Here is a 27349-nt window from a genome sequence, read left to right as displayed (position 1 = left end):
GTATCTGTGTCTTTTGAGGCTTGTAGCCTTCTGAGATCTTTGAGTATACATGTGTCTTCTGAGGCTTGTAGCCTTCTTAAGTCTTTGAGTGTATCTGTGCCTTCTGAGACTTGGCCTTATGAGGTCTTTAATGTTTTTGTGCCTTCTGAGGCTTGTAGCTTTCTGAGGTTTTTGAGTGTACTTGTGCCTTCTGAGGCTTGTAACCTTCAGAGGTCTTTGAGTGGAGACCTTGTCAACCACTCGCTCTCATGGAGTCTTTCTAGTGAGGACTCTGTCTACTACTAGCTTCCTATCGAGACTTGTCTCTTGAGCTCATCTTCCGGGAGTATGGTAGCTTCTCATTGAGTCTTGCCACTTGGGCTTGACTTTTAGGAGCATCGTATCTTCCCATCAAGTCTTGCCTCTTGGGCTTGACTTTTAGGAGTACCGTATCTTCCCGTCAAGTCTTGCCTCTTGGGCTGGACTTTTTAAAATAACATTTTAAAGCAACATGAAAATTTTACTAAAATAAAATTAAGAGTTTATAAGCTAGTCTTTTACTCGTATAAGATGAGTTGGAGTTATACTTCTCATTTGATAACTCCAACGATTCTCTTCTGGTTCCCCTCGCATTGTTCTTGTAAATAGCGACCCAGGTGACCTTGGCGTATTAGACGTTCAATTTCTTGCTTTAATTGAAAACATCTTTCTGTTGAATGTCCTTTTGCTCGGCGGAAATGACAATATTGAGACTGATCTCCACCATTAGGATTTCTTAACGGCTTTGGCCACTTAATAGTCTCTTCATCCTTGATTGTCATTAAGATGATAACACGCGACGTGTTGAGTGACATGTATTCTTTTTTTGATCATTGCTCGCGATTCCCCTGTGGTTTAAACTTTTTTCGCTGTAAGATTTCATTGGTATTCCCGACGTTATTCTTGCGCTTGCCTCCTAATCTCTCAAATTGTTCTTTGTAAGTAATAATGATCTCCTCTGCATAGATTTGTGTCTCAACACGGTGAACAAGGTCAGCATAAGAATGAACTGTCTCCCAAATCAATGATGAGTAGGAGGGTCCTGGGCGGAGCCACCCAAGGAAAACTCCTCTTAGTAACTCCGGATCTATTCTTGAAATTTGTCGGGCTTCAGTAGAAAACCTACAGAAGTAGTCCTTCTGTGATTCTCCTTCGCTTTAACGAATTTCCGAGAGCTGGGATGAATCCTTGATGATTCTTCGATTTGCAATGAACTGTTTCGCGAATAGTCTGACAATCTTGTTAAGGGTGTTTACAGTGCCCCTTGACAGAGAGTAGAACCAGGTTCGAGCTTGTCCTTTAAGGGTAGCCGAGAACACTTGACACAGAAGCACATCAGTGGCAATAATGATCAATATGCTCGTAGGGGTTGGTTATCCTTTCATATGTATCGATGTTCGGAAGCTTAAAGTCTGTTGGGATGGGGTGTTAGAGGATTGCATCCGCTAAGGGAGAGGATTCATAGATGTTACCGTGACTGTAGAAGCGATCATTTTTCTCTATGTGAAACTCTTCCTGGACGAGGCTTCGTTCATTACGAATGAAATCATCTGGAATAGCAGGAAGATGTGGTGATGTCAGATGAGCTGCACAAAATGGATAAGTGGAACTTATGGTATTTAGGAGTTCAGCATCACGACCTAATATGAGATGTATTCCTTCTTGAGCAGGCGGGCCGATACGAGTTTCTCCGAGCGGTATGTTTCTCGTACGTCGCGGAGTTAATGGTAAATGAATTTCATCCAATGATGTAGGCAATGGTTGTTGAGCCCCGCGTAGGAGCAGCATGATCTTTAGTTGAGAATCTTTCATTCTACCCATTCGATCTTCTATTGAAGGACCCGAAACACCTTCGTTGGCATCAACGACTTCCAAGGCGGGAAGATGAAGAAGCATGTTGCCCTTGGCTTCGTGACTGCTCCCTAGAACGATGGTTGTTGGAGTGGGATGCTCTGTTGTCATGAACAATGTGTCTGGTGGCCATGTAGGAAACCACGGAAATACTTTAGTTGTGGGATTGAAATGTTCCCACAGACGGCGCCAAACTGAAGCGTGCTAGAAAATTCGTGGTGGTAGAGTAATGAATTATCGTCTTAGCGTTGCGTGAGGATTCAACATACACTTAGATGAAAATGAATCAACATGTGATGACACCAGAAGTTCTTACGTGGAAAACTCGTAAAGGGAAAAAACCATGGGGTCTGACCTAGTTATAAAAATTCACTATAAGTTAACGATTACAGAGATCCATTATCCCACAGAAGGGAAATGGTTACTAGATTTTCCAAGGTACAACGTCTGCTAATGGCATCTCGTTGGTGGTGATCGACGAAGGTCGGCGGTGATCGACGTTAGTCAACGACAATCGACGACGGTAGGTGGTGGTCGACGAAGGTCGGCGGTGGTCGACGATAGATGACAAATGTTAACAGAAGTCGATGATAGTCGACGACGATAGTGAGCGGTGGTCGATGGAGGTCGATGGTGGTTGATAACGGACGGCGGTTGGCTGTGGTTGAGGACGCTCGGCGGTGGTCGATGACGGTCGCTGGTGGTCGACAGCCGTCGAGCGGTGATCATTTGCGGTTGGTGGTGGTCGACGACGATCAACGATGGCATAGATGATGTTGGATTTTCACTCCTTCTCAAAGTCTCTCCCTCTCATGTGAGGGGTGGGGCTCTATTTATAATGTTATGACTGCAATTAATGCAGGAATATGAACGTTTTTGATCGGACAGTCCAGAGTGTTTCACTCGATTGGATGGCGTTTGATGGACATTTGAGTCTCTTAACGATGTCGAAATTGAGCAATCTTGGGCTCGTTGGATTCGCCTTGTCGAGACGCTCAATTCGAGCATGAACTCGTTGAATTTGATATTCATTTGATCTTTCAAATGTGTCCAAAAATCTTTCAAAAATGATTTAATCACTTGATATGGGCTTGATTTGAGTCGAATTGGACTAACTTTGATATCATTAGGTTCGTCTTATCGAGTCGTTCAGTTTGACTATAAGTTTGCTGAAATCGGAACTCTGGATGACTTTTAATTAAAGTTTGAATGTTTCTTACTCAAAAGGTTGTCTTAAGATTCATGTCATGCCTCGAGATTCGTGTCAGATGATGAAAATTGTTGTTGACGTATCACTTCTAATTAATTATAATTCTTTGTAGCTTTGTAGTTAATTAAATCTTTTAAAAATACAACTCATCAATATATATATATATATATATATATAATTGATGAGTTGTATTTCGAGCCAGAACGGGTCGAACATAAACAAACAAATTTTTGTTCGTGTTTGGTCCGTTAACCTAATAAAAGAACCGAATACAAGCTTCTTATCGAGCCGAACACGAGTTGTTCTGAATAACGCACGGTTTTGACCGCCCTAGTTATTCTTATACATATAACGACCAAAAATCCAGATATTCTCCATATTTAACTGCGAACTTGTCTGAAACTGCTTTTGGTTTTTACACTAAACGCAGGCCGCAAGTCGACCCCAGCGGCCGGCCCGCGGACCGTTTTTTGCCCGCGGGCCGTTTTTCAGGATAAGCAACTTATCCTGAAACGCACAAACTGCCCCAAACGGACTCTAAATCCATCGATCCCATGACTGTAAAGCATGCCTATTTATGATATAATTAATCAGACGCCCTGTTTAATTAAAAAGGTTAATCATGACCCAGAAGCACGAAATTTAGTGTCCTAAGGAAGCGAGCTTGAATTGCATAAAATAACTCACCATGAAAAAAACGCTTTGTAATTCCGGCCAAGAGATTCAATAATCCGCCGCAGCCGCCCCCGCGGCGGCGGCTACCACCTCCTTGCCCTCCGCGGTGGTGATAAGATCTGCCAGGCCAATGGTCTCCAATGACGTCGGCTCCAGCTCATAAGGATGCCCTCCGTTCCATAGACAGAACAATCGTCCTCGCCACCTCAACACCGTAGTATTAGCCACATTCTTCTGCGTGTTGGAAACCGGAGATGTCCAAGGTGATGATTTGAGCATGGAAAACAATCCGGGCCGCCGGAACCTCCATTCCCCACTGTCCGCCACCCTCTATTCCATCGCGGCCTCCGTTTTCACGTACCGCGCCGAATACATAACCACTCCTCCCCCAATGAAGTGGAAGGCGCGAAGATATCGATGGCCGTCGAGGCGATTGAGGGCGGATCCGTGATCATCGGCCATCGTGCCAGGGCCGATGAGGTAATATGTTCCAAGGGGGAAGTCGGAGGGGAGTGTTTCTTCGGTGGGGAGGAGGGGGAGAGGTTCGGTGGACTCCGCTGGCTGGGAGATGAAGAGACGCCGGTAATCATAAAGGGCGGTGGAGGAGGAGGAGGAGGGGGAGATGGAGGAGGAGGAATAATGGGGGAGGTTGGGGAGATTGGTGGTGGTGGAGGGAACGGAAACGAAGGGGCGGCGAGGGGTGGCGGAAGGGAAGAGATTTGACGTCTTTGTAAGAGAATTGGGAGGCAGAGAGAAGAGAAGGGGGGCGGTGGTGGAAAGCTGCTTGCATCGTTGCTCGTTAATTAGCTATGCCGGTGCAGGCAAGTTTATATATAATGAAATTTTTTATAAGGAGCCCGCACGCGGGGATGTCCATGGGCGCTCCAATTAGATTAAGTGCCCGTTTTGGGCAGCTTATAGGATGCGGGGCGTTTTCAGAACGTCCCTTTATTGTTTGAATACAGTGATGGCTCTGGATTTTTGGTGCTGAGGCTTATTCTCATCCCAATTTTCTTTGTATCTTCACAAGCGAGATATCCCCCGCGTCTCGCGTATGACTTTTGCGATTAGAGAAAAAATTCCTGTGTTGCCCCGCATATCTCCCTCGCCCTCCTTGGAGAATCGCCGCCTTGCCTTGCAGATCCCTCGGCTCGCCCTAGGAGAATCGTCACAGGTGCCCAAAAAGGAGAACCGTCGCTCGGCTTATGGAAAGGAGAATCGTCGCTCGGCTCGCAGAAAGGAGAATCGCAGAAATCACAGATCTCCCTCGATCTCCTCCGCTCCTCTGCTCCCTTGGTTCGCCCTTCCAGAATTGGCGGTATACCCGATATCCCTCTCCTTCCTTCAAGCGAGCCTAGCATTTCGATTTGACTTTCTGATTCATTTCCCCTGGGATCCTTAAAGTTCATTTGTTTCCCCTGCAATCATTGCCGTAGAAGTAAAATTTGGGTGAGTTTAGTGAATGTATAAGAATCGTGCGGCACACATGTAAATTTCTCTTTAGGGGAGAATGGTTTTGAGCTAACAAAACTAGGTCGTGTAATTCCTCTTGTTGACCTTCTTTGTGAAATTCATTTTTCTTCAAGTAAAATTAAAGATTTTTTCCAATATCTTCCACTACTTGTAGTTAAAGGCTAACATCAATTTCATGTATATTTGCAACAAGGAGTAATTGGACTAAAATTAAGAACAGACGTAACTATTTTATAATTTGTTCTGCTCATTGGCTCTTTATATATTTGGAATTTAGGTGGAAATAAATTCGTGATTCCTTCAAACAAAAATAGCTAGTTATCTATTTTTTATTTCTAACCTTTGTCAAAAGAAGGTAGATACTTGAATGGCTCAAAAATACCACTTTTGAACATAAATTATATACTTTTATGCTTTAATTTTTAAGAATAACAGTAGTACTGGATGCTAGAAATCACCTTTAAAGCATAGCTCGTTTATTATAGACACTCTCGAATAATTGGTTTGGTGATTCGTACTTCTTTGGAGTTGTAGCAGAGTTTCTAGCCAGTTTCTATAGTGGGCAACTGGGCATAAGAGTCACTATTTTTTACTAGTGTTGGATCAGGTTCATGTGATAACTGATCTGTGATGATTTCTGGGCTCTGTATTATATAATTTTGTTCTAATTTCAATTCTGTTGCAAACAACTTAACCAAAGAGGGACAAAATAGTCATTTATCCAACAACAGCTCCTAGTAAGTTGTTCTGAATAAGCTGCTTCAAAATGAGCTGCTTCAAACAACAAATCAGCTTATTCTGATAATCTGCAGATTATCATATTATCAGAATAATCTGATTATCACCAGATTATAAATAATCAACAGGTGCCCCAAAAAGACCCTAAGTCACTTGATATATCTAATTTAATACATATATAATTTTTTTTTTAAAAATGGCCCTTATATACATATTTTGCATTCAAAAGTTTATTTTAATTAGAACTCGTACACAGCTCTACATACATATATTCCAAAATATTTTTGTTTGTGAATCCTCACCATTGTTCGCCGTACATATGGTGAGCATACGTAGTCCTTTTAAAAAATTGGTTGCACACTCAAAATGGTGGAATACAAATGTATTTTGGGTTTGCTCTATAAACAAGCTTAATATGCATAAAGATTTGGTATCTCACATTCGATTTAAATTAAATCAAGATAATTAAATTATAACATTTATTTATATTCATTTTATATTAATTTGTTTATGAATTTAACGTTTATTAATTTTAAAAATTATATTGATGATATTGATAGGTCATCAATAAATTTCTAGTATCCGACACAAATTTTAATATATTATACGGATTCCGAGATAATTTTAAACAAGAAACATTCAAATTTTAATGAAAAGTCATTCAGAACTTCGATTTCAACAAACATAAAGTCAAACACGTCGGCTTGATGAGATGGAAATAGAGGTACTAAAATTGGTCTGATCCAACTCAAATCAAGCAGTTAAAACAACATTTGGAAGCTTTACTAGCATAATTGAAAGGTCTGACAAATTCTTAATATGACATACTTATAGTCAAATCGAACTTCTCGGCAAGTTAATTCCAACGAGCCCAAGATTACTCAATTTTGACTAATGTACTAAAATGTCTATCAAATATCATTCGATTAAGAGATTTATTTGGGCTACTCAATTAAGAGTGGTTTGGATTCATAGATAGGGTAATGAATATATTCATAGATAGGATTGTGTAGCTCCAGTGGTGGACAAAATGAAAGAGTCAATGGTTTTACATACATATCACTAAATTCCTATGTATATATAACACTTAAACTTTGCATTTTAATTTAACTTCCTATGCACAAGTAAGGTTGTATGTTTGAAAAAAAAAAGAAGTTTAGTTGTAGGATATGTATTTGCAAAAGAATTAAGAGTTAAATTTTCTATCTATAGTTAAGGCTTAAGCCAATAAATGATCCACATTGTGTCAAATCAAAATTTAGTTGGATCGATCCACAATCTGATTTTGCATGTAAGGTAGGTCTATGAATTTAGGGCTTAGCATTATTAAAATTATGAATTTGGGGCTTAGCTTTTTTAAAATTTATGCGGTACATGCTCATAACTTAAGAAATTTAAAGTTTATGATATACATGTGTTACGTAATGTATGTCTGTGAATTTAGCTAGAACAACAACAATCAATTGATAATTAATTTTGGATCAAATTTCTTTTGAACTGACCTTCGGTCAGATTGAAATTAGATTGTTTAACATCATATTGATGTTTGGTATGTTAAAGATCATTAAATCCATTAAGACTTCTCAATCTAATATTTTTTGCAACTATAGCTAATCCAACCCTTTCACGAATATATTTTTTTTGTATTTTATTTCCAATTGTAAAGTCAATCATAGAACTAATCATTCTGAACGTGTAGCATCTTATGTGATTAATTGCACATCACGAAATATTTTCCAAGAGTAAAACCAATCATAGAACTAATCATTCTTATCGTTGCAGCCCTTTCACGATTAATTTCACACATCAAAATATTTTTTTCAAAAGAAGATATTTCATATGATGTAAAGAGTATTCACTATTTTCTCCTTCATGAAGGCTAATTTCTATTTCAAAAATGGAAATTGATGTTCAAATCTAATTTACCCGTTCCAAAATATAAATTCACATCAAAATTTCAATTTTTATTGTTGCATACCCATTGTGGCAATGTATATGACATTTCAAAGTGAATTTCCATTTTGGATATGAAAAATTAGATTTTGAAGTGAATTTTCATTATGGGAATGAAAATTAAACTTCGCGTTGGAACTTCCAATGAACACTCTTACATCATATGAAATATTTTCTCTTAAGAACATATTTCGAGGTGTGCACTTAATAGCATATGAGGTTTGTGAAGACATGAATGCTTTGATTAATGATTGAGTTTGCACTTAGAAAATAAAATATGAAAGAAATAAACTCGTTCTAGGTTTGTAACTATCATGACAGAGAATAATAGATCCAAAAATTTGAAATAATTTAGGACAAATTATCAATCTTGGATAGCCCTAACGACCTCAAGTAGGTTGTTAATATTTTGACTTTGAGCTTAATTATCGTCAGCTTGAATGAAATTTGATTTAAAATTTCTTGCTCAAACTTGGATCGTTGATTGTGATCCATTCTTTACTCGAGTTTACTCGAGCCAAAATTAAAATCATTCAATATTCAACAATTATCATTGTTTGAGCTATCTAAAATGTTCACTTCTTTTACAATATGATGATTATTATTAGATTTGATCACCTTTTGTTACAACTTTGTTATTGGATCTGCTACAAGTCAGATCATTAACATTATAGTAATGTTAGTTCTGTCGTAGATCATTAATCGATCAAACATTGATTTACAATCCATTAAAATGTCTCCCTCTAATATTGTATGTCATTATAGCTACACTAGCTTTGTTGACCTCATTTTTTGTGAGATCTGTCTCCCCCCTATAACTTATGCTATAACCTTAGGATTCTTCTGTTGACTATCCTTGAGGACTCGTGATGGGACCCATCCTTTTAGGTGTTCTAACCACTTTTTAGCTTTTTTTATGAAGTTTCACAAGGATGGTCTCAAACCCTCAACACTTGGTCGAGTTGGTTTGTATCAAGATGAGGAAGCTCAAATATGAGTTCCCATAAAACCATGAGGCCATAGGAAAACTTCTTATGACTTGACCACTCACTTCACTCACACATGCAACACACTCATAATCCTTATCTACACATTTACACCACGACATGAAGTAGTAAAGTTACACCACCAAATTTCCACTAAAGTTCATCAAATTTCCCAAATTTCCCAAACTAACCTGAACAAAATCCAACAAGACCACTCCCAACCACCAATTTCACACAAAATTACCAAAATTTCCAAAATTAACAAATTGACCCAATTTTCATCAAACTTACTAAATTGACCTACTTTCCATCAAAATTACCAAGTTCACTTAACTACCACCAAAATTCAAAATTAAATCCAATCCCATCCAATTTCAAGCCCAAATCCAAAATTGCCCAAGTTCTAACCCAAACTCACCCCAAGTCCACCCTAAGTCCAAAATCCACCAAAATTGAGACCTCATGCCAAATCCAACTTCGCCAAGTTCATGTCCCAAAATTCATTTTAAATTCCACCAAGCCCATCATGAAAAAATATTAATACCATCAAACCCAGATCCAAGGTTCATTAAGCCCAAAAGCTTAAATACAAAAACCCACCAAAACCAAGTCCAAAATCCAAATTCAATTAACATAAAATCCTCATGAAAAAGTTAGCCTCCCCCTTTATCACATTAAAGCTCAATCAAGCCTAAGGATTAAAGTATCATGATTTAAATTGACCAAAATTGATCTCATGAAAAACATTTTTCAAAGGATCAAATTCTCACCCCTCCTCTTTCATGCAAGCCATGTGGGCTATGTATGAGCCATAGAAAAGCCATATGACTCCATCTAAGCCAAACAAAAGCAATGAAGCCATGCACAAGACTCATGTGAGCAATAATACCATTTATGTTTAAAGAATAACCCCTTTTCAAACTCCCTTAAAAGCAATCAAACATACACATGCTTCATTATAGCCCATGATTAAGCCCTAATCTTTGTGATAGAAACTTAACCATTCATGGACCAAGGCTAACCACAAAACCTAGCCACCTTAAAGGCCGCCCAAACATATTTCCATGAGCCTAGCCTAAGTGAAACCCAAACCTAGCCTAAAACCCTTTCCATTTTGATTTAACACACTCACCCATGCTTGAACCCAATTGTCTTCACAACTTCCCAACTCTGACCTTCCATTGTCAGATGGTGACCTACCATGGCCTGGCCGACCACCATAATAATACATGAGCGTCAAGTAGTATGGGCCTTGGATACAGTGCTCAAACCCTCTTAACAACTAGGGATATTTAAAATGTGACCACATATGGATCATCAGGTTGGTGTAAGTTGGAGATTTTCGTGGCAAGGGCGATGATGAGAAAAACATCTAGGTGTGTGGGAAGTGTTTTATATCCTAGCTAGATGACTACAGGAGCATCAAGGATTGACATTATAGTTCTTTAATATTTGGTTAAGAGTTACCCCTTGCTCTCATGGGCTGTTGGTAGCTCCAGCTCGACGGTGTGACTCACTCGTGAATTTTCTAATGCATGAATATATAATATAATATATTCTTTGATAAAATGTATGTTGTGCTTGTTATATGAAATGTATAAATTACTTGTATATGTGACAAATTAAGATTTTTGGAGTGTTACTTTTTGTAGGTTCATGAGTCAGTAACATAAACCAGATTATGAGTTTCCCTCCCTTGATTACATTGTGGGTAACCTTTTAACCTATGTTGGATCCCACATACATGATACCCACAGTTGCCTGAGAAAGTCCCTCAAGAAATTGTTAGGTTTGCAGCCATGATTTTGAGTCCATCCCATAACTTAAAACTCTTACACTAAGCCCTGGTCTTCTATTTGTGCCATTCAACTTGTTCTACATGCTTATGAATTTTTCATATTTTTGTGTAGCTTTTGTATATATACAAGGTATAATGTTATCCTTTTAACAATAGTATAGGAGGTGACATGTACACATTGTTTATTTTGTTTTACTGCACTTCCTTTTACTGTACTATATGACATGTTTTATTTTCAAATGTTTGCAAAGACCCCCAGGGTAGAGAACAGTAGGCCAACTGTTTAGGAGGAACATTACACCAGACCCTTAAGCTCAACAATAATAACAAGTTCAAACATAAAAACTAAACCCAAAATATCACATCAACAAGTTTGGACTAAGATACAAGTAGATTGAGGACGACTTCAAATGTCGATCAACACATCATATTTTTATTATTTATATTTTCAGTAATTTTTTTTTATTTATGTATTCATGTTCTAAATTCTCCATTGAATTTTTCCAATTGATTTCCACAAATTTTCCACATGTCTAGCAACATTTGGTTATGACAGATAAAATCTCAGATCATGCAGAGAATAGTTTTACTCAGATAATTTTTTTTTAATTTCTTGATTCGGGTCAAAATAGGAGTAAGGCACTTGGAACTTTCTGAGCAAAAAAGATAATAATAACATTTGGTTTCTTCATATTATTAATTTACGGATAAGTAATCATTTTGCACTACGGATAATAGTGAGGTCAACAAAATAATAATTTGATTTGTCCTTGATATGGGACAAATTTGACCTGAGAGGTATGACTAGTGTTCTGTAAGTAAAAAATAAGTCAAAGGCACATGGAGTGCCGAGACGGCACATGGAGTTAAAATCCATATATAGCTTTAGTTATTTTAATTCGCACTAAATACTATATTAGTTGGGTTTGAATAAGGGTCTCTTTGGCAAGCTGCAGCTTATTCAGTTTTTTCTGTTAAACAGTTTATCTTGATAAGTTACTAATTAGCAGTTGATCCTGATAAGTTCACTGACTTTTTTCCGGACAGCTGTTTGAAAATAGCTGATTTGCAATTGTTTGTGGATAAATAACCATTCTACACATGTTAATTTAGAAAAAAAACTAACGATTATATTTCAAGAGAAAGTCTTTGGAGAGTTTTTTAAAAGAAAGGTGTTGATATGACTTCTATTAAAGGCATTAAAGATATGTATAGTTTTCTTTTATATCATGTAAAATGTTTTCCGTATAATTTTTTTTGCTATGACATTCATATTATAAAGGTCATAAATTGAAAACAGAAGATGAGCATGTTGTCTTCTTCTTTTTTAGTAGCCTTTGGCACAGAGATTGGAGTGCCCCATGCCTTCATTTTTGTTCTGCTCCTCTACATCGGCTCTATTGCTCTTTTGTGATTTTCGTCAAGCACTTCAATCGTGAACGAACTTGAGAAATTGTAAGCACGGGTGCTCGAGAGCTTTTGACAATAGCGAGTCATCAGAGAAGAAGATGGAGAGTAATATAACAAAGAACTGGTGGAAGTGGTTTTGATGGTTAGCATGAAAGCAAATGTTATTGTGGAATTGATCTTCATGTTTGGTCGGCTCTCTGTGGGATAAATCTCTTTATCTGGTCGGCTCCCTCTTGTTTGCAGACACGAAAGAACCTGAAAGAAAGGAAGCATCGTCTTCTATCGTTGTCGGTTTGACGGCGGTGGAGGAGCGAGATAGTAGCAACCGAGATCTCGAGCGGGAGAAAATCGAACAGAGGAGTAATCTGATCGAAGACTCTGGCCGCGGCGTTGATCTCGCGGGCCGCGTCTAATAGACAAATCAGAACTGCAGACGGGATACACAGATCGAACGCACGAAACAAACACCGCATGTGCAGTTTCAAAAAGCCAAACACACGAATAAGTTGTCCCAAATGGGCCCCGCAGGCCGCGTCTAATAGACAAATCAGAACTGCAGGTGGGATACACAGATCGAACGCACGAAACAAACACCACATGTGCAGTTTTAAAAAGCCAAATACACGAATAAGCTGTCCCAAACGGGCCAATCTTCATGTTTGGTCGGCTCTCTGTGGGATAAATCTCTTTATCTGGTCGGCTCCCTCTTGTTTGCAGACACGAAAGAACCTGAAAGAAAGGAAGCATCGTCTTCTATCGTTGTCGGTTTGACGGCGGTGGAGGAGCGAGATAGTAGCAACCGAGATCTCGAGCGGGAGAAAATCGAACAGAGGAGTAATCTGATCGAAGACTCTGGCCGCGGCGTTGATCTCGCGGGCCGCGTCTAATAGACAAATCAGAACTGCAGGTGGGATACACAGATCGAACGCACGAAACAAACACCACATGTGCAGTTTTAAAAAGCCAAATACACGAATAAGCTGTCCCAAACGGGCCATAAGTTAGCTTCATGTAATCATTAGTGTCATTTGTGGATGAGATGAGCTTAAATGAAATAAATAAATAAATATCTTCGATCCTATTACTTTGCGAGACAATTATGATAACTATTTTGTAAGATAGTTTTTTCTTACCTTATAAGGCAGATTTTTATTGTTTTCTTAAAAAAAAAAAAGGAATGCTTTTAACGAAAGAAATAGAAATATCTTACAGCAAAGAAGTTGTTGCTTGCATCATAATCTTAGTTTTTCTTTTTCCTTTTTAGCTTACAATAATGATGTATTGTTTCTCTATAATTAATTGAAATGAATTGCTGTAATATTCTGAACCAAGTTTAGATAATAGGTTTAGTAGAATTCCTTGAATCGGTACATAATTTCTTCTGCAAATTTTAAGGAAATAGTTTTGAATTTTGTTGCAGATTTCTTTCCCTCAAATCAATTGTGTTATGATCTCGTAAGGGCAAGAAAAAGTACAGGTGATGAACTGTTGGCATGTAATCATTTAAATATATCTTGATTTATATTTCAATCTAAGTTTGTTTTGATGTTTATGAAGTATTATTAGGAGGCCAAAATTTTTTATTATTGCCTGATGTGTGAAGCCGTCTGATGTAAATGAAATATTATTTAAGAGTTCGCATGTAATATTGTACTAACATTGCATGGAGTTACTCATATTTCTAAATCTCTCAATAAAAACTTTGATTACTATAAGAGAATTATTGTAGTCATTTTCATCTTGACGACGGTAAAGTTTATCTACTTTATCTCATGAAATTTATGGTCGGATCATACCTCCTCAAGTTTGAGGAAATCCAAGGAATGCATCTCTTTTCAGAGATCTAAATGAGCGAACCATGATCATCTCTAAATTCATCCATCTTCAACCTAAACTAAGCCTAGGAAGAATTTTTTGACTAAGCTAATACTGTCAATTGAAATTATAAGCACTTCATGGATTACTATGGTATTTTCTATGGAGGAATCACCATAAATATTATGATAGATTGATAAATTTGTCTATAAATGCAATCATAAAGACTAAATGAATATAAAATTTATTGCATGAATCTTTGAAGGCTATTGTTTAAGATGTTTTAACACTAGCAACACCATCAATCTTATCTATTTAATCAATTGTTCGAACTCAATTGACGGTTACTTATTATTATGTCCATCAACTGTAAACTATTATATATTCCTATTCTTGATTAGTCTGCTTAAAGATATTTAGAAGATAATAATTACTGTTATGATTGTGACCATCATGGAACCGATGATTTTTTTTCTCATTTTTTTAGTAGGCCTTTTTAAAAATTAGATAATTTTGTTTGATTACATTTCTTCACTAGGCCAAGAATACTTTTATTTTTGGTTTCATTGAATCAACACGCCTAGAAAACTACAAGATCGAATGAGAACTAAAACCGGCGAAAAAATTGACTATCATGGGTGTGTCGGTTGTTCTAACGATTTTAGTGATGGTTTTCCAGTGGATTTTAAAACAGATGGATCCGACCATGGGTTATTAGTAATTTAATAACGAATGGGCGAATATGTCAGTTAATAATTAATTAAAAACCAAAGGTCAATGACTATCAAAAACTCGTCGGAGAGGTTTACCATATGAACTGATAACCTAAAATTTTCATTTCTTTCCCTTGCGCGCTTTTGTCCTAAAGCGAATCAACACCTTTTCGTTCCCATTTTCGTTAGAGTCAATTATTTCTTAAATTTATAAACTCAAATCGTAGTTAATCTCGATTTCACACTCTTTCCTAAAGTAATTTTTTTTTTTAATTTCAACTTTTATATCTTATACATTTTCAGTTCAAGTAGTTTGGAGAAATTTAAAAATATGATTCAGTTTTCTATAATTTTGATGATATATCTTGTTGTTATAAGCATACGACTCAACACTTAGGTATTTTCATATTTAAAACCAAAATTTTAATGAACAATTTGCATACATAGCACATAATTCTTATGTATTTATGCATGCCCCAGTTCTAATTTCATAATTACATTCAAGACATGTTAATGTTTTAAATTTATGCACCAAGCTGACTTTCAGTTCATGTCCACGTTCCTGATTATTAGTCTACTATTCTATATGAAGAAGGATCTAACTAACTACTAGTTGTCTCCTAATATTCAACATTCCTGTTTGATCATAACTCAATGATTGCTAATGATTGACACTTGTTGTCTTTGAACTGTAGACACTTGACAATCATCTTCCCAATCTCCTAATTGCTCCTTATATGAGGAGAAAGGTCAAGGTGACTATTCATTATCACCAGATGTTGACTCAGGCATCAAACACTTATTTTTTCTTAGAAAATATCATTCTATAGTTTATGTCTATTAACTTATATTAATGCCATCCAAAACAATGAGCAAAACATCTTTTGGTAATATATGTATGACTCACACATGTGGAAACATTTAAATTAGGTTATGCACCCTATTTTTTGGGCAAATTTGCAAATACACCACACAATTCTTATGTATCTATATATCTAACGCCTAAACTTTCATATTTACAAACAACACACTCTGATGTTTTAAATAAACGCATGAAAATATGTATTTCACTAAAAAAAAAAAAAGATAATATTGCTATTTTTGATTTGATATTGAAGTTTTGAGTGTTATGTATGTAAATATGAAAGTTTAGGTTTGAGATATATGTAAATTTTGTGTTCTATGTTTGCAAACTCCATACTTAGCACACATTTCTTATATATTTACATTCATCACATATTGGTGCTTTAAATCAATGCATGAAAATGTGTATTTCACTTTTAAAAAGTGATGATAGTGTTATTTTTTGTTTGATATTGAGGTTTTGGGTAATATGTATGTAAATATAAAAGTTTTAGTTTGATATATGTGAATGTATGAGATTTGTGTTTTATGTATGTAAATTCACTTTTAAAGGGAAATTTACATACATCACCCACAACTTTTATATATTTACCTATCTCGTACCTAAACTTTTACATTTACATCCATCACACATTGATTACATCCATCACACTTTAAATCAATGAATGAAAAATGTATTACATGCATAGCACTTTGGTGCTTTAAACATATTCATGAAAACAGTGTATTTCATTTTTAAAAAGTGATGATAGTGCTATTTTTTATTTGATATTGAGGTTTCGGATGTTATGTGTATAAATATGAAAGTTTAGGTTTGAGATATGTAAATGCATAAGAATTGCGTTCTATGTATGTAAATTCCCCAAATTTAGATTAACTATATATGCATGTTTTTGTTATAACTGAATTTAATCTAAATTTGATGTAAACACAAATTGCATGATATCTCTCCTACAATTATCATAACAAGGCCATTCAAGCTCGAAGGATAGCCAAAAAATATTATAAATTTAATTTATTACCAACAATTCTTTATATATGCCACATAATTCTTATGTATTTATATATCTAGTACTTAAACAAAAATATTTACATTACATAAGAGTCAAATCTTCAATATCACATCAAGAATATCATTTACTACTTTTTTAAAGATGAAAAATGATTTTTCATGCATAGATTTAAAACTCTAAGTGTTATTATTAAGAGTAAATATAAAGCATACGTACATCTCAATTCCTTTGGCTTCTCACGTCGAAATTTTGCCTTTTTTTTCACTTATAACGCTAAATATATCATATCATTTAAAAAAATATTATCATTTTAATTTTTAAAATGTGAAATATATATTTTTCATGCATAAATAAATTGAGTGATATGTACTCGAACATGTAACCTAATCGTTTGAGACAGCTTATTTGGTGCGGTGGCGTTTTGAAAACGCACCATAACTGTTTGGGTAAATTGAGTTTTCGTAGCTTAAGTGTTTTTAAAATGCTGAAAATAATGTTTTTATACTGTGCTTATCTAGGTGTGGTGACAACTTTCTGGATACAATCTAACTTTTTTATTTAAAAAAAAAAATTTATAATAATCACCGCATCTAAGTTATGAACAAATTAGTTTTAATGAGCTTCCAATAAGCAAGACCTGCCCCAAACCCATAATAATTCTTCGCTGAGAGCGCCCGAGTGATTGGCGAAGAACTCTTTGATTTATCGGATATACCTTGCGCCAATTCTGGAAGGGTGAACCGAGGGAGCAGAGGAGAGGAGCGGAGGAGATCAATTCTCCTCGAAAGGGCGAGCCGAGGGAGATCTGCGAGGCGAGGCGAGGCGAGGGATTTGCGATGCTCCCTGCGAAGGAGCGGAGGAGATCGAGGGAGATCTGCAATTCTCCTTTCCGCGAGCCAAGCGAGGCGGCGATTCTCCCAATCGAGGGAGATCTGTGACGATTCTTCTAGGGCGAGTCGAGGGATCTCCGAGGCAAGGCTGAAGAGGGGGCGCGACGATTCTCCAAGGGAGGGCGAGGGAGATATGCGGGGCAGAAATTTTTTCCCTAACGCAAAACTCATACGCGGAACGCAGGGGATATCCTGCTTGCGAAGATAGAAAGAAAATTGCGATCAAAATACGCAGCGGCACCAAAAATCCAGAGCCATCACGATATTTAAACAGTAATGCGGCGTTCGGAAAACGCTGTCGCACTCTATAAGCTGCCCCAAACGGGCCCTAAGTATGGAGTACTTCTGGAAAGAAATTAAAATAGCGGGTAAGAGTTTGAACTGCAGCTCAGAGAAACATAGAAGCAGAAACCGGAATAAGTAGAGAAGTCCAAATGGGTCGAAAAGAGTAAATGATCGAAATAGTCCCGACTTTTTAGATGCATTTAGTTTAGTATTAGAATTCTTGTCAGGTGCTTAATTTAGTCACTCAATTTAATAAATCTAAACCAATTTGATTCTATGATAATATTTATTGTTTCTTTGGACAAGAATTGATAAAAGTTTTTTTTTAGAGTATTTTAGGCTTTTTTAGGTCATCTCACAGCTTAATACCAACTCAAATTAATAATATTACTCTCTTGGAAAGTTTCCCTCCAATAATTTCGTTCATAAAAACAGAAATGAAGGGAATATTTTTTAGTGATCCGATAGTGAACCACGATGCATGATAGGTTGGAAACGAGGATAAAAAATACCGAACAAAACTTGCGGGATAGGAACACGAGCGTTGAAAGATGTTAGATCCTACTTTTTAACAGCAAGCTGATAAGGACATAGTTAAAAGGTAGTAAATTTGAAGCATGCGGTGGAGTTTAGAAAGATAGGGACATAGATTTGATATAGGCTATAAATCTGGTGATAGACGAGCGTATGGGTGATGATGAAGAAGATGAAATGGATAATAGCAAAGATTATAGATTATTTTAAGCTATATATATTATAAACTATAGTAGTTTAACTAAACTACTATAGTTGAGCCATTTAAACATGTGTTTAGGGCAGTCATTTTAGATCATCTATTTAGCAAGTATTTGAATCTTGGAATGCCGCAAAACTTGAAGACTTAACCTAGTTTTTGTAACGGAAGTCTCTTTTTAATATTAAAAAAGAATTTATTATCATTGGAGTAGCTATTTTTTATCCTTCAAAGCCTTCACTTGGGCAAGCACGGCCTAGGCTTTTCAAGTGTTTAAGAGCCATAATTGCGCCAGATATAAACAGTTTTAAAACTCTGGAGATTTCTCTTTTCCTAAGTTGCTTTATACTTCAACTTCAAAGCTCTGTGCTTCGCAACTAGTTGCACAAATATTTATTTTGTTTTCCTCATACTTCTCAGCTTAATTTTTTATTGCAGATCAAAAGCCTTCTTGGGACAAAAGCAGAGTGGATATACCACATATTACAGGCATTTAACACTGGCAATTTAGCTCGCTACCAAGAACTTTGTAAAGTTTACAATTCTGCATTGAATGCACAACCGGCACTGGTAGCCAATGAGGAGAAGCTTTTGGAGAAGATAAACATTCTCTGTTTGATGGAAATCATCTTTAGGTATAATTTTACACGCCATATATTAAATTTATGGAAGATTTACATGCATTCCACTCAATTCCTATGTATTTACATATCTAACCCCTAAACTTCAATTTTTACATCTTACTTTAAGTTTAAAGTGGTATTTTGATGTGATGCAAAATATTTGGGTGGTATAAATGCCAAAAAGTAAAGTTTAGGTGATATGTAGATACATAAAAATTGGGCGTTATTATGCATGTAAATATGCCCATTAAATTATTTTTGGTCTCAAGTTACACAAGCGCTTCTATTGTTAAAGCATATTCCACTAAAATTTTCTTGTCTCCTTATTTGCGCTCTTCAGTCGACCTTCCGAAGACCGGACAATTCCACTGAAAATCATTGCAGATCGGACTAAGCTTGCCATAGAGGATGTTGAGCATCTTCTCATGAAGAGTCTATCAGTAAGTTTGTAATTTTCTTAATTCCTTTCTAACATGCTTCAAATCTATTAAATTATAGGAGTGTAAATAAGTTGAGGTATGAATACGTGTGGGAACATGTATTTATAGAATCAATCTATTATTAAATTGAACTTGGTCTAACAAGTCGTCATTCATGCCCGACTTGTTAAATATACGAGCTTATAAAAATTGCTCGAATGCAAACAAATTACCGAGCAATAAACAGTCGAACACAAAAAGTTATTTTGACAATCATGATTTCTCTTATTCTATATATAGGTTCGCCTCATTGAAGGAATAATAGATGAAGTGGAAGGAAGAGTGCATGTGTCATGGGTACAACCTAGGGTTCTTGGAGTTCCACAGATCCAATCTTTGCGCGACCGGCTTGATAATTGGGTCAGCAAGGTGAGAACCGCTTTGATATCCGTGGAATCCGAGCTGCCGGATCTTGTGGCTTTTTCATGAGACCCAAATCTGATAAGTAAGAGCTATGAGTATTCCATCATTATTTCTTCCATGCAAGAAATGATGTTATGATTGGAAGGAGAGCAGAAAATGGAAAGAGATGCTACTCTATTTATTCAAGGTGGGATGGGATCAGCTCTCCAAAGTTCATTTAATAAGAGTTAAAACTAGAAACATGCATACACAGAGAGAGAGAGAGAGAGAGAGAGAGAGAGAGAGAGACTCATTCACATGCTTATCTCCGGATGCCTATTTATTTACATATCTAATGCCTAAACAACATTATTTTTTACATTTATACCACCCAAATCTCTCATGCGTCGCAGTAAAAATACAATCATTTTAATTTTTAGAAAGTTAAATACACATATTCATATATAAGTAATTTGGCAAGTGAACAAATTGAAACTCAAGTGTTAGATACGTAAATACATTGAAAAGTGTTAGATACGTAAATACATAGGTATTGAGCGGTATTTATGTAATCTTCCATATATATATATATGGTTGAATCCTAATTTTTCTGTAAATCGCACCTAAGAAATAAAATGCAGAGTGAGAGAAAGATAAAGAAAAAAAAATGTATATTGTAATCAATTATCCCTATTCATAAAATGATTCTCATATTTATAGAGGAGGGGCAACATAATATGAAATTATATTTTTGTCACTGCTTTAAAGAGATTTGTACTGGGTATTACTAGTATTTTACATGGATAAGCCTGTTTTTCAGCAACTTTTTGATTTGGTTAGCTAACCTTGGTCGACTTCAACACGACAAGATTAGCTTGGCTGCTTGAGCTTGGTCGATATGGGTCAGTCGATTAATATGACCCCGCTGTCAATCCTTGAACCCCGGATGAGGAGCCTCTGTTTGTTCGTGAATTGTTGAAGATGCTAGGGAACAAGATCTTCCCTTGGATGGGCTCTCATGTGTTGGTTGGCTCAGATACCTTTTTGTCTCATTTTTGGCTGAGTGGCTCGCTCTTGTATCATCCGGTCATTTTTTATTTGTCTAATGGTTTTGTTGGCTTTAACATTGCTGGCTTGGCTTGGGCGGCTTCACTTAGTTGAACAAATGTGCTTCATGATCTAGTTGTGGGCCCATCTTTGTCTACTCTTCACTCATAGATCGTCAGATTTCCTTTTGATCCACGATGACACATTTTTTATGTACATATTTTAGTTCTCTAGTTATCTTATTTCTTTGAAAGACAACTGCGAAAGGAATAAGATAATTATAAAAAAGAAATTGCTTATCTTTCCAAATACAACTAAAAAATTTATTTAAGAATGAGTGGTGATTTTGGAAGATGTTCTACAGACAAATGACTAAATTGGGCTAAAAAACGGATGGATAAAGTGTGGGATGCTATCGTCTTGGGTGGGCCACATTGGCCTTATGCCAATGTATTAAGCCGATATTATCGCAATTTTTATGGGGGTAACCATTCAGACTTGTTGTTGAGATGATTCAAACGTTATCCACCACGAAACTATCGATAATGGGTATACCATCTTACATCCAGAGTCGACCAACTCTGAGGTATGATACATGAGTTTTTATGATGCATGAGCATGGCAAGTCGGACAATCATGTAAAATCCAAAAAGTCTAGACCACTTCCCTCTTACTTTTTGGAAAGGCACTTAAGTGGAGGTGTTCAAGCGGATGTGGCCGAGTGAATATGGTTGAAAGTGGTAGGCCGAGTATCGAGAGGGTTAGCTCAATAATAGGCTAGACTAAGTCGGCCATCTAGGTTGGATCGATTGTCTAGGCTTGGTCGATTGGGATCTATCTTGACAAAACTAGAGTTGGTCAGGTCAAAGCTAATCAATGATTCTTCTCGTTTTGAGGTTTCTCTTTTTGTTGGTGGCATGATCAAAGCTCACCGTACATTTTAGGATGTTGAATATTGATTTGTTTATGAATCACACCCAAGGATTAAAATTTAAGTTATGAGAGACAGGGAGAGAGAAACAAAGAGAATAAATAGTAATTTGTCATGATCAATCGTCCCCTATTCATAAAATGATTACTTCATTTATAGAAGAGAGGGTATATAATGACGATATTACATGTTTTTCCTTGCTTTGGAGGGTCGGTACTGGAATATTATTAGTATTTTGCGTGGGTAAGTTTGTCGTCTCGTTACTTTCCGACTTGACCGACTGACCTTAATCGATTTGGATCGACAAAATCAGGTCAGTCGGCTGAACTTGGTTGATATGGGTGGACCAATTGATATGTTTTGGCTGTCTATTCTCTGGGCGTCATTGATAGGGTTAGAGATACTGGGGTGTCGGATCTTCCCTTAGATAGGCTCTCCTGTGGTTAGCTCGGAAACCCTTTTGTCTTGTTTATGGCGGATGCCTCGTTCTTGTGTTCTCCTGAAGTCTGTGATCTGTCATGTGGTTTGGTTGGCTTTAGTCTTAACGACTTGGCTCGAACAATTTCACTCGATCAGACAAATTGGCTTCACCACCTGGCAATGAGCCCACCTTCATCTTCATATTATTTTTCTCTATTGGACCGTTAAATCTCATAAGAACATTACTGACATATATATATATATATATATATATATATATATATATATATACATAGATTTTTTTTTTCTCTCTAGTGGCCCTATATCTCACAAAAGAACATCTCACATATATATATATATATATATATATATATATATATATATATCCATAGCTTTTTTTTATTTTTATCTCCCTATGTAGAAAAAATGTGCACAAAGATCCGTAGATAAGAAAACCGCGCAAGAGAATCAAAGCCATTCCTTCTTCCACACAAGTCACCAATTAGGCTCTCAAATTGTGCAAGTTGCACCAATAAGCAACAATGTTCGACCCAAATACAGCCACGTGTCCCAACCCAATCCAAATTGTGTGGCCGTTAAAACTCATCAAATCCAGCCACAAATGTGAAGAAGGCCGGAGCCAACCACACCCCCAGCCTATCAACAACTCCACACTGTTCTTAAATAAGCCCCCCATTTCTTCCGCGCTCTTAATCCATAGGATCATCTTCATCCTCAGCTTCAGTTATGGCCACCGCAGTCTCCACCATCGGAGCTGTAAACCGAGTTCCAGTACTGCGCTCTCTTCCTCTTCCTCCTCTTCATTCAATTGCTTCTCTTCACTTCAAACCAAATTTCTCTTTGTTGTGAGCTTCCATGAATGCTTGCAAAAGAGAAAATTCAGATTTTTCATACTTAGAATACTCAAAATACAAGTTACTTCTATTTAAGTAATTTGATTCTGCTTCTATAGTTGCAGCTGAGCTTACATGGCTCCGGCTCCTCCGCTTCAGCCCCAGGCTCTGCTTTCTTTGGCAACAGCTTGAAGAAGGTTAGCCCTAGTGTCATCCATGGGAGACTCTCTGCTGGGAGCTTCAAGGTCATGGCTGCAGATCTGGACGAGTCGAAGCAGACGAAGACGGACCGGTGGGCTGGACTTGCCTACGATCAATCTGATGACCAGCAGGACATAACCAGAGGAAAGGGTGCAGTGGACTCCCTCTTCCAAGCTCCCATGGGAGATGGAACTCATATTGCTGTCATGAACTCCTACGAATATATCAGCCAAGGTCTTCGTCAGTAAGTACAAATCCTAATCTTTGTACTGTACAGAGATCATCTCTATGACTTGAAACTTACTGAAAACTCTGTTTTTTGATTCAGGTATAGTATGGACAACACCGTGGATGGTTTTTACATAGCTCCAGCTTTCATGGAAAAGCTTGTTGTGCACATCACTAAGAATTTCATGACTTTGCCCAATATAAAGGTACTGTTAATCAGATACTAAGGTTCATGAAGTGTTAGTTGAAGTGTTGGTGTTTTTGGCTGAAGTTGGTGTGTGAAAATCATGAGCAGGTACCCCTCATTTTGGGCATATGGGGAGGCAAAGGGCAGGGGAAATCCTTCCAATGTGAACTTGTTTTTGCTAAGATGGGGATCAAGTAAGTTATTTCTTAATTTCTTAGGATATTTTAATCTGATATTAGTGAAATAATGATAGAAGTATGTTTTATGTTGAATTTTTAGTGGCTGTATGGTGCCAACTTTAGCTGATCTTGTACATCCTTTAAACCCGAATTCACTAAATCCTGTTAACAATGGGATTAAATCCGAAATTTAAGATAAAATTCAGAAGAAATTGAAAAAGCACTGGATTTACATCTGGCAAATGTAAGTTAAATCCTATTTAAATCCATACCATATTACACTTGTGATGTCAATAGTAGCGGGTTCTTATTTTTGTTGTTATTATTACTATTTTAATATGAATCAAACTAGATTTAATTAAATTTCAAAATATTTAAGTAATTAAAGCTTATTTCTTATAAGTTTGAGCTGTATAAAAAACAATGATCTAAATCAATGACTATCAAGTGACTGAACAAATTTCCATTTATAGCACCATACTTATGATAGAAGTTATGGATTTTCATATTAAAGTAAAGTTATTGATTTTCATATTAAAGTATTTTTAAGTGTCATAAACCCTAAAACATAATTTTTTTCGTGTTTTAAAATATTTGATTATTATTAGTGAATATGCACCGAATTTCTTAAATGTTGAGCTTTTATCGAGCCAAACATATATTAACAACAACAACAACAACAAATAGCTTTTAACTCACTACATGGGATCGGCTATATGAATCCTTTTTTTCTCCATTGCCTCTTATTGAGAAAAATTACAGTTGATCTCAGAAGGGCATAATTCCTATAATTTTTATTTAACTTTTTTCAAGTAATGTTTGAATTTCATTAATTGTGCTTAAGAACTTAAACATTATTAATGGAAGACAGACCTCTATATCTCCAGGTATATTCAATCAGTTTTGATCATTCCCTGCAAAATATTTTGTGAGGAATTCCTCGGAGAATTTTGTCCCTTGAACAATTTCTTATAAGTTGTATTGAGCAAGACCAATATCACAAAATACGTTCGTCGGTTCGAATATGAGGACTACAACATAAATCACATCACACCATCCTTCGTTCGACGGATTGCTAGGATCTACATTATCAACCAAGTATCAGATTTACTATACTTAATATTTTTGTCAATCAATAAATCAAAAAAAATATATTTTCAAACGTCATGTCTAAGTTTACAACATCAAAATCGGATGCATTTGGTCTTGAATCAGGTTTGCAAGTACGAGTTGAATTGAAGAAAATCGGGATATATATATATATATATAAAATTGAAGTTTATATATTAGATATGTCAATACATAAGAATTGATTGGAATGCAGGTAAATCTTCCAAAATTCTTATTATTGTGTACTATTTTTACAATTAGATTTTTATTGAGATGAGCGCATATATATGAAGATTTATGATCCGCTCATGATCCATTGTCTTGTCCAAATCAAAATCCACAATATGGGCTTTTACATACATATCACTTCATTCTTATGTATTTACATACTGACACCGAAATTTTAATTTTTCTTTTTTTATTTATATCACTCAAATCTTCCATACTGTGATAAAAAGATGTCTATTATAACTTTTAAAACATGTTCTTTTTGTACAAGAAACTTATCCCACTCATTTTGCTTGCTGCTATGCTAAATCATCTTTTTCACCTCATCCAGTCCAGTGATGATGAGCGCCGGCGAACTCGAAAGCGGCAACGCCGGAGAGCCCGCGAAATTGATCAGACAAAGATATCGCGAGGCTGCCGATATCATTAACAAGGGAAAAATGTGCTGCCTCTTCATCAATGATCTCGACGCCGGAGCAGGAAGGATGGGGGGCACCACCCAGTACACCGTCAACAACCAAATGGTGAACGCCACCCTCATGAACATTGCCGATAACCCGACCAACGTTCAGCTTCCGGGATTGTACAACAAGCAGGAGAATCCCAGGGTTCCGATCATCGTCACCGGCAACGATTTCTCCACTCTGTACGCCCCTCTTATTCGAGACGGCCGAATGGAGAAATTCTACTGGGCGCCAACCAGAGAGGACAGAATTGGTGTCTGCGATGGCATTTTCAGAACAGATAATGTTCCCAAGCAGGATATCGTCAAGCTTGTCGACACTTTCCCGGGCCAGTCCATTGGTAAGTGGTTATTGTTTGAAGACATGTTGAAGATGGAAAACAAACTCCCTCTTATCAATGTTTCTTTGCTTCTAAAATGTGTTTGCAGACTTCTTTGGAGCGCTGAGGGCTCGAATCTACGACGACGAAGTGAGGAAGTGGATTGAAGAAGTTGGGGTTGACAAGGTTGGGAAAAGGCTGGTGAATTCTCGGGAGGGGCCTCCGAAATTCAAACAGCCGAAGATGAACTTGGAGAAGCTGCTGGAGTATGGAAACATGCTGGTGAAGGAGCAGGAGAATGTGAAGAGGGTGCAGCTGGCTGACAAGTACTTGAGAGAAGCTGCGCTTGGGGATGCCAATGAAGATGCCCTGAAGACTGGTTCTTTCTATGGTTAGCTCTTAAACACTAAGGTTTTCGCCGGAGGTTTGCGACTTCATTTCATTAGTGTTTCAGCTAAGCCATTTGGGAGTTATGTGAGCTTACATTTTGGAAAATTATGGTGCAGGCAAGGGAGCTCAGCAAGTGCAGGTTCCTGTGCCTGAAGGCTGCACCGATCCGGCGGCGCAGAACTTTGATCCCACTGCGAGAAGTGATAATGGAAGCTGCGCTTACTAGATCTAGAGTTCTCTACTTGTGATTTGTGGAAAAGTAGTAGGATGGAGTGTTTTCTGGTTCAGGGAAAGGGGTCATTAATCTGTGTTACTACATTGTAGTTTTTCTGTATTTCATCATTTGAAGGATTTTTATTGTCATCAAATGCTATATTTATACATTATTATACATTATATTTGCAGTAAGTCTTGATTTGTTTGACGAATTACATTTTAACCACTCTAATGTTTAGGCATTAGATAAGTAAACACAAAAATTGGGCAGTTTGTCCAAATAAGTAATATCAGGTTCATCTATATACACATCATTTTACCTTCTAAACTTTTTTTATTTAATTATTATAACTTCTCATTTTTATTCATTTTTTATTATTATTATTATTATTATTATTATTATTATTATTATTATTATTATTATTATTTAGAAGTCTTGTTAATTAGAACTATGTCATCTTCAAAAATAAACACCAAGGAATTGTGATGATCTCCATATTGCAATTATAATTTTGAGTTGAAACAAGCTGACCTACTAACCTCCGTTCAATGATGTACATCGGCATGGAATTTTGACCAAATTTAAGAAAAAAATCATATTCAAAATGACATAAGACATGAATTTTTTTAGTTTCTACATGAATAAGAGAAAAAACTCCACTAAATCATAACACATATTTTGTCATATCATCACAATCACAATCAT

At 36.6% G+C, this 27349-nt stretch overlaps 2 protein-coding genes across 6 annotated transcripts; both read left to right on the top strand.

Moving 5' to 3' along the window:
• Window positions 1–17683: 17683 nt before the first annotated feature.
• On the top strand, window positions 17684–20172 carry LOC110017960 (26S proteasome non-ATPase regulatory subunit 13 homolog B-like). The gene is made up of 4 exons (XM_020715147.1): window positions 17684–17746; window positions 18846–19060; window positions 19389–19488; window positions 19768–20172. Exons 1-4 carry the CDS (start codon window positions 17684–17686, stop codon window positions 19954–19956), a joined length of 567 nt encoding a protein of 188 aa, XP_020570806.1. The 3' UTR covers window positions 19957–20172.
• A 2717-nt stretch (window positions 20173–22889) lies between these two features.
• On the top strand, window positions 22890–26832 carry LOC110026894 (ribulose bisphosphate carboxylase/oxygenase activase, chloroplastic-like). Of its 5 annotated transcripts, none has more exons than XM_020728106.1 (7): window positions 22890–23059; window positions 23247–23566; window positions 23651–23756; window positions 23846–23931; window positions 25586–26058; window positions 26147–26428; window positions 26544–26832. In XM_020728106.1, exons 1-7 carry the CDS (start codon window positions 23015–23017, stop codon window positions 26651–26653), a joined length of 1422 nt encoding a protein of 473 aa, XP_020583765.1. In that variant the 5' UTR covers window positions 22890–23014; the 3' UTR covers window positions 26654–26832. The 5 variants fall into 5 exon arrangements, with proteins under 5 accessions (XP_020583765.1, XP_020583789.1, XP_020583757.1 ...); XM_020728130.1 differs by having other exon boundaries at window positions 26147–26461; window positions 26544–26633; XM_020728098.1 differs by having other exon boundaries at window positions 22891–23059; window positions 23241–23566.
• The last annotated feature ends 517 nt before the right edge of the window (window positions 26833–27349 follow it).

This window comes from Phalaenopsis equestris, unplaced genomic scaffold (genome assembly GCF_001263595.1).
Source record: "Phalaenopsis equestris unplaced genomic scaffold, ASM126359v1 Scaffold000002, whole genome shotgun sequence".
Taxonomy (NCBI): Eukaryota; Viridiplantae; Streptophyta; class Magnoliopsida; order Asparagales; family Orchidaceae; genus Phalaenopsis; species Phalaenopsis equestris.
This window is presented reverse-complemented; position numbering and strand designations above follow the sequence as displayed.

Coding starts and splice junctions, on each gene's coding strand:
- LOC110026894 (XM_020728098.1), top strand. CDS start 23,015: ATGGCCACCGCAGTCTCCACCATCGGAGCTGTAAACCGAGTTCCA. Junction 23,757..23,845: donor TGACTTTGCCCAATATAAAG/GTACTGTTAATC, acceptor AATCATGAGCAG/GTACCCCTCATTTTGGGCAT. Junction 26,429..26,543: donor GAAGACTGGTTCTTTCTATG/GTTAGCTCTTAA, acceptor ATTATGGTGCAG/GCAAGGGAGCTCAGCAAGTG.
- LOC110017960 (XM_020715147.1), top strand. CDS start 17,684: ATGCGGCGTTCGGAAAACGCTGTCGCACTCTATAAGCTGCCCCAAACG. Junction 17,747..18,845: donor AAACGGGCCCTAAGTATGGA/GTACTTCTGGAA, acceptor CATACTTCTCAG/CTTAATTTTTTATTGCAGAT. Junction 19,061..19,388: donor TTGATGGAAATCATCTTTAG/GTATAATTTTAC, acceptor TGCGCTCTTCAG/TCGACCTTCCGAAGACCGGA.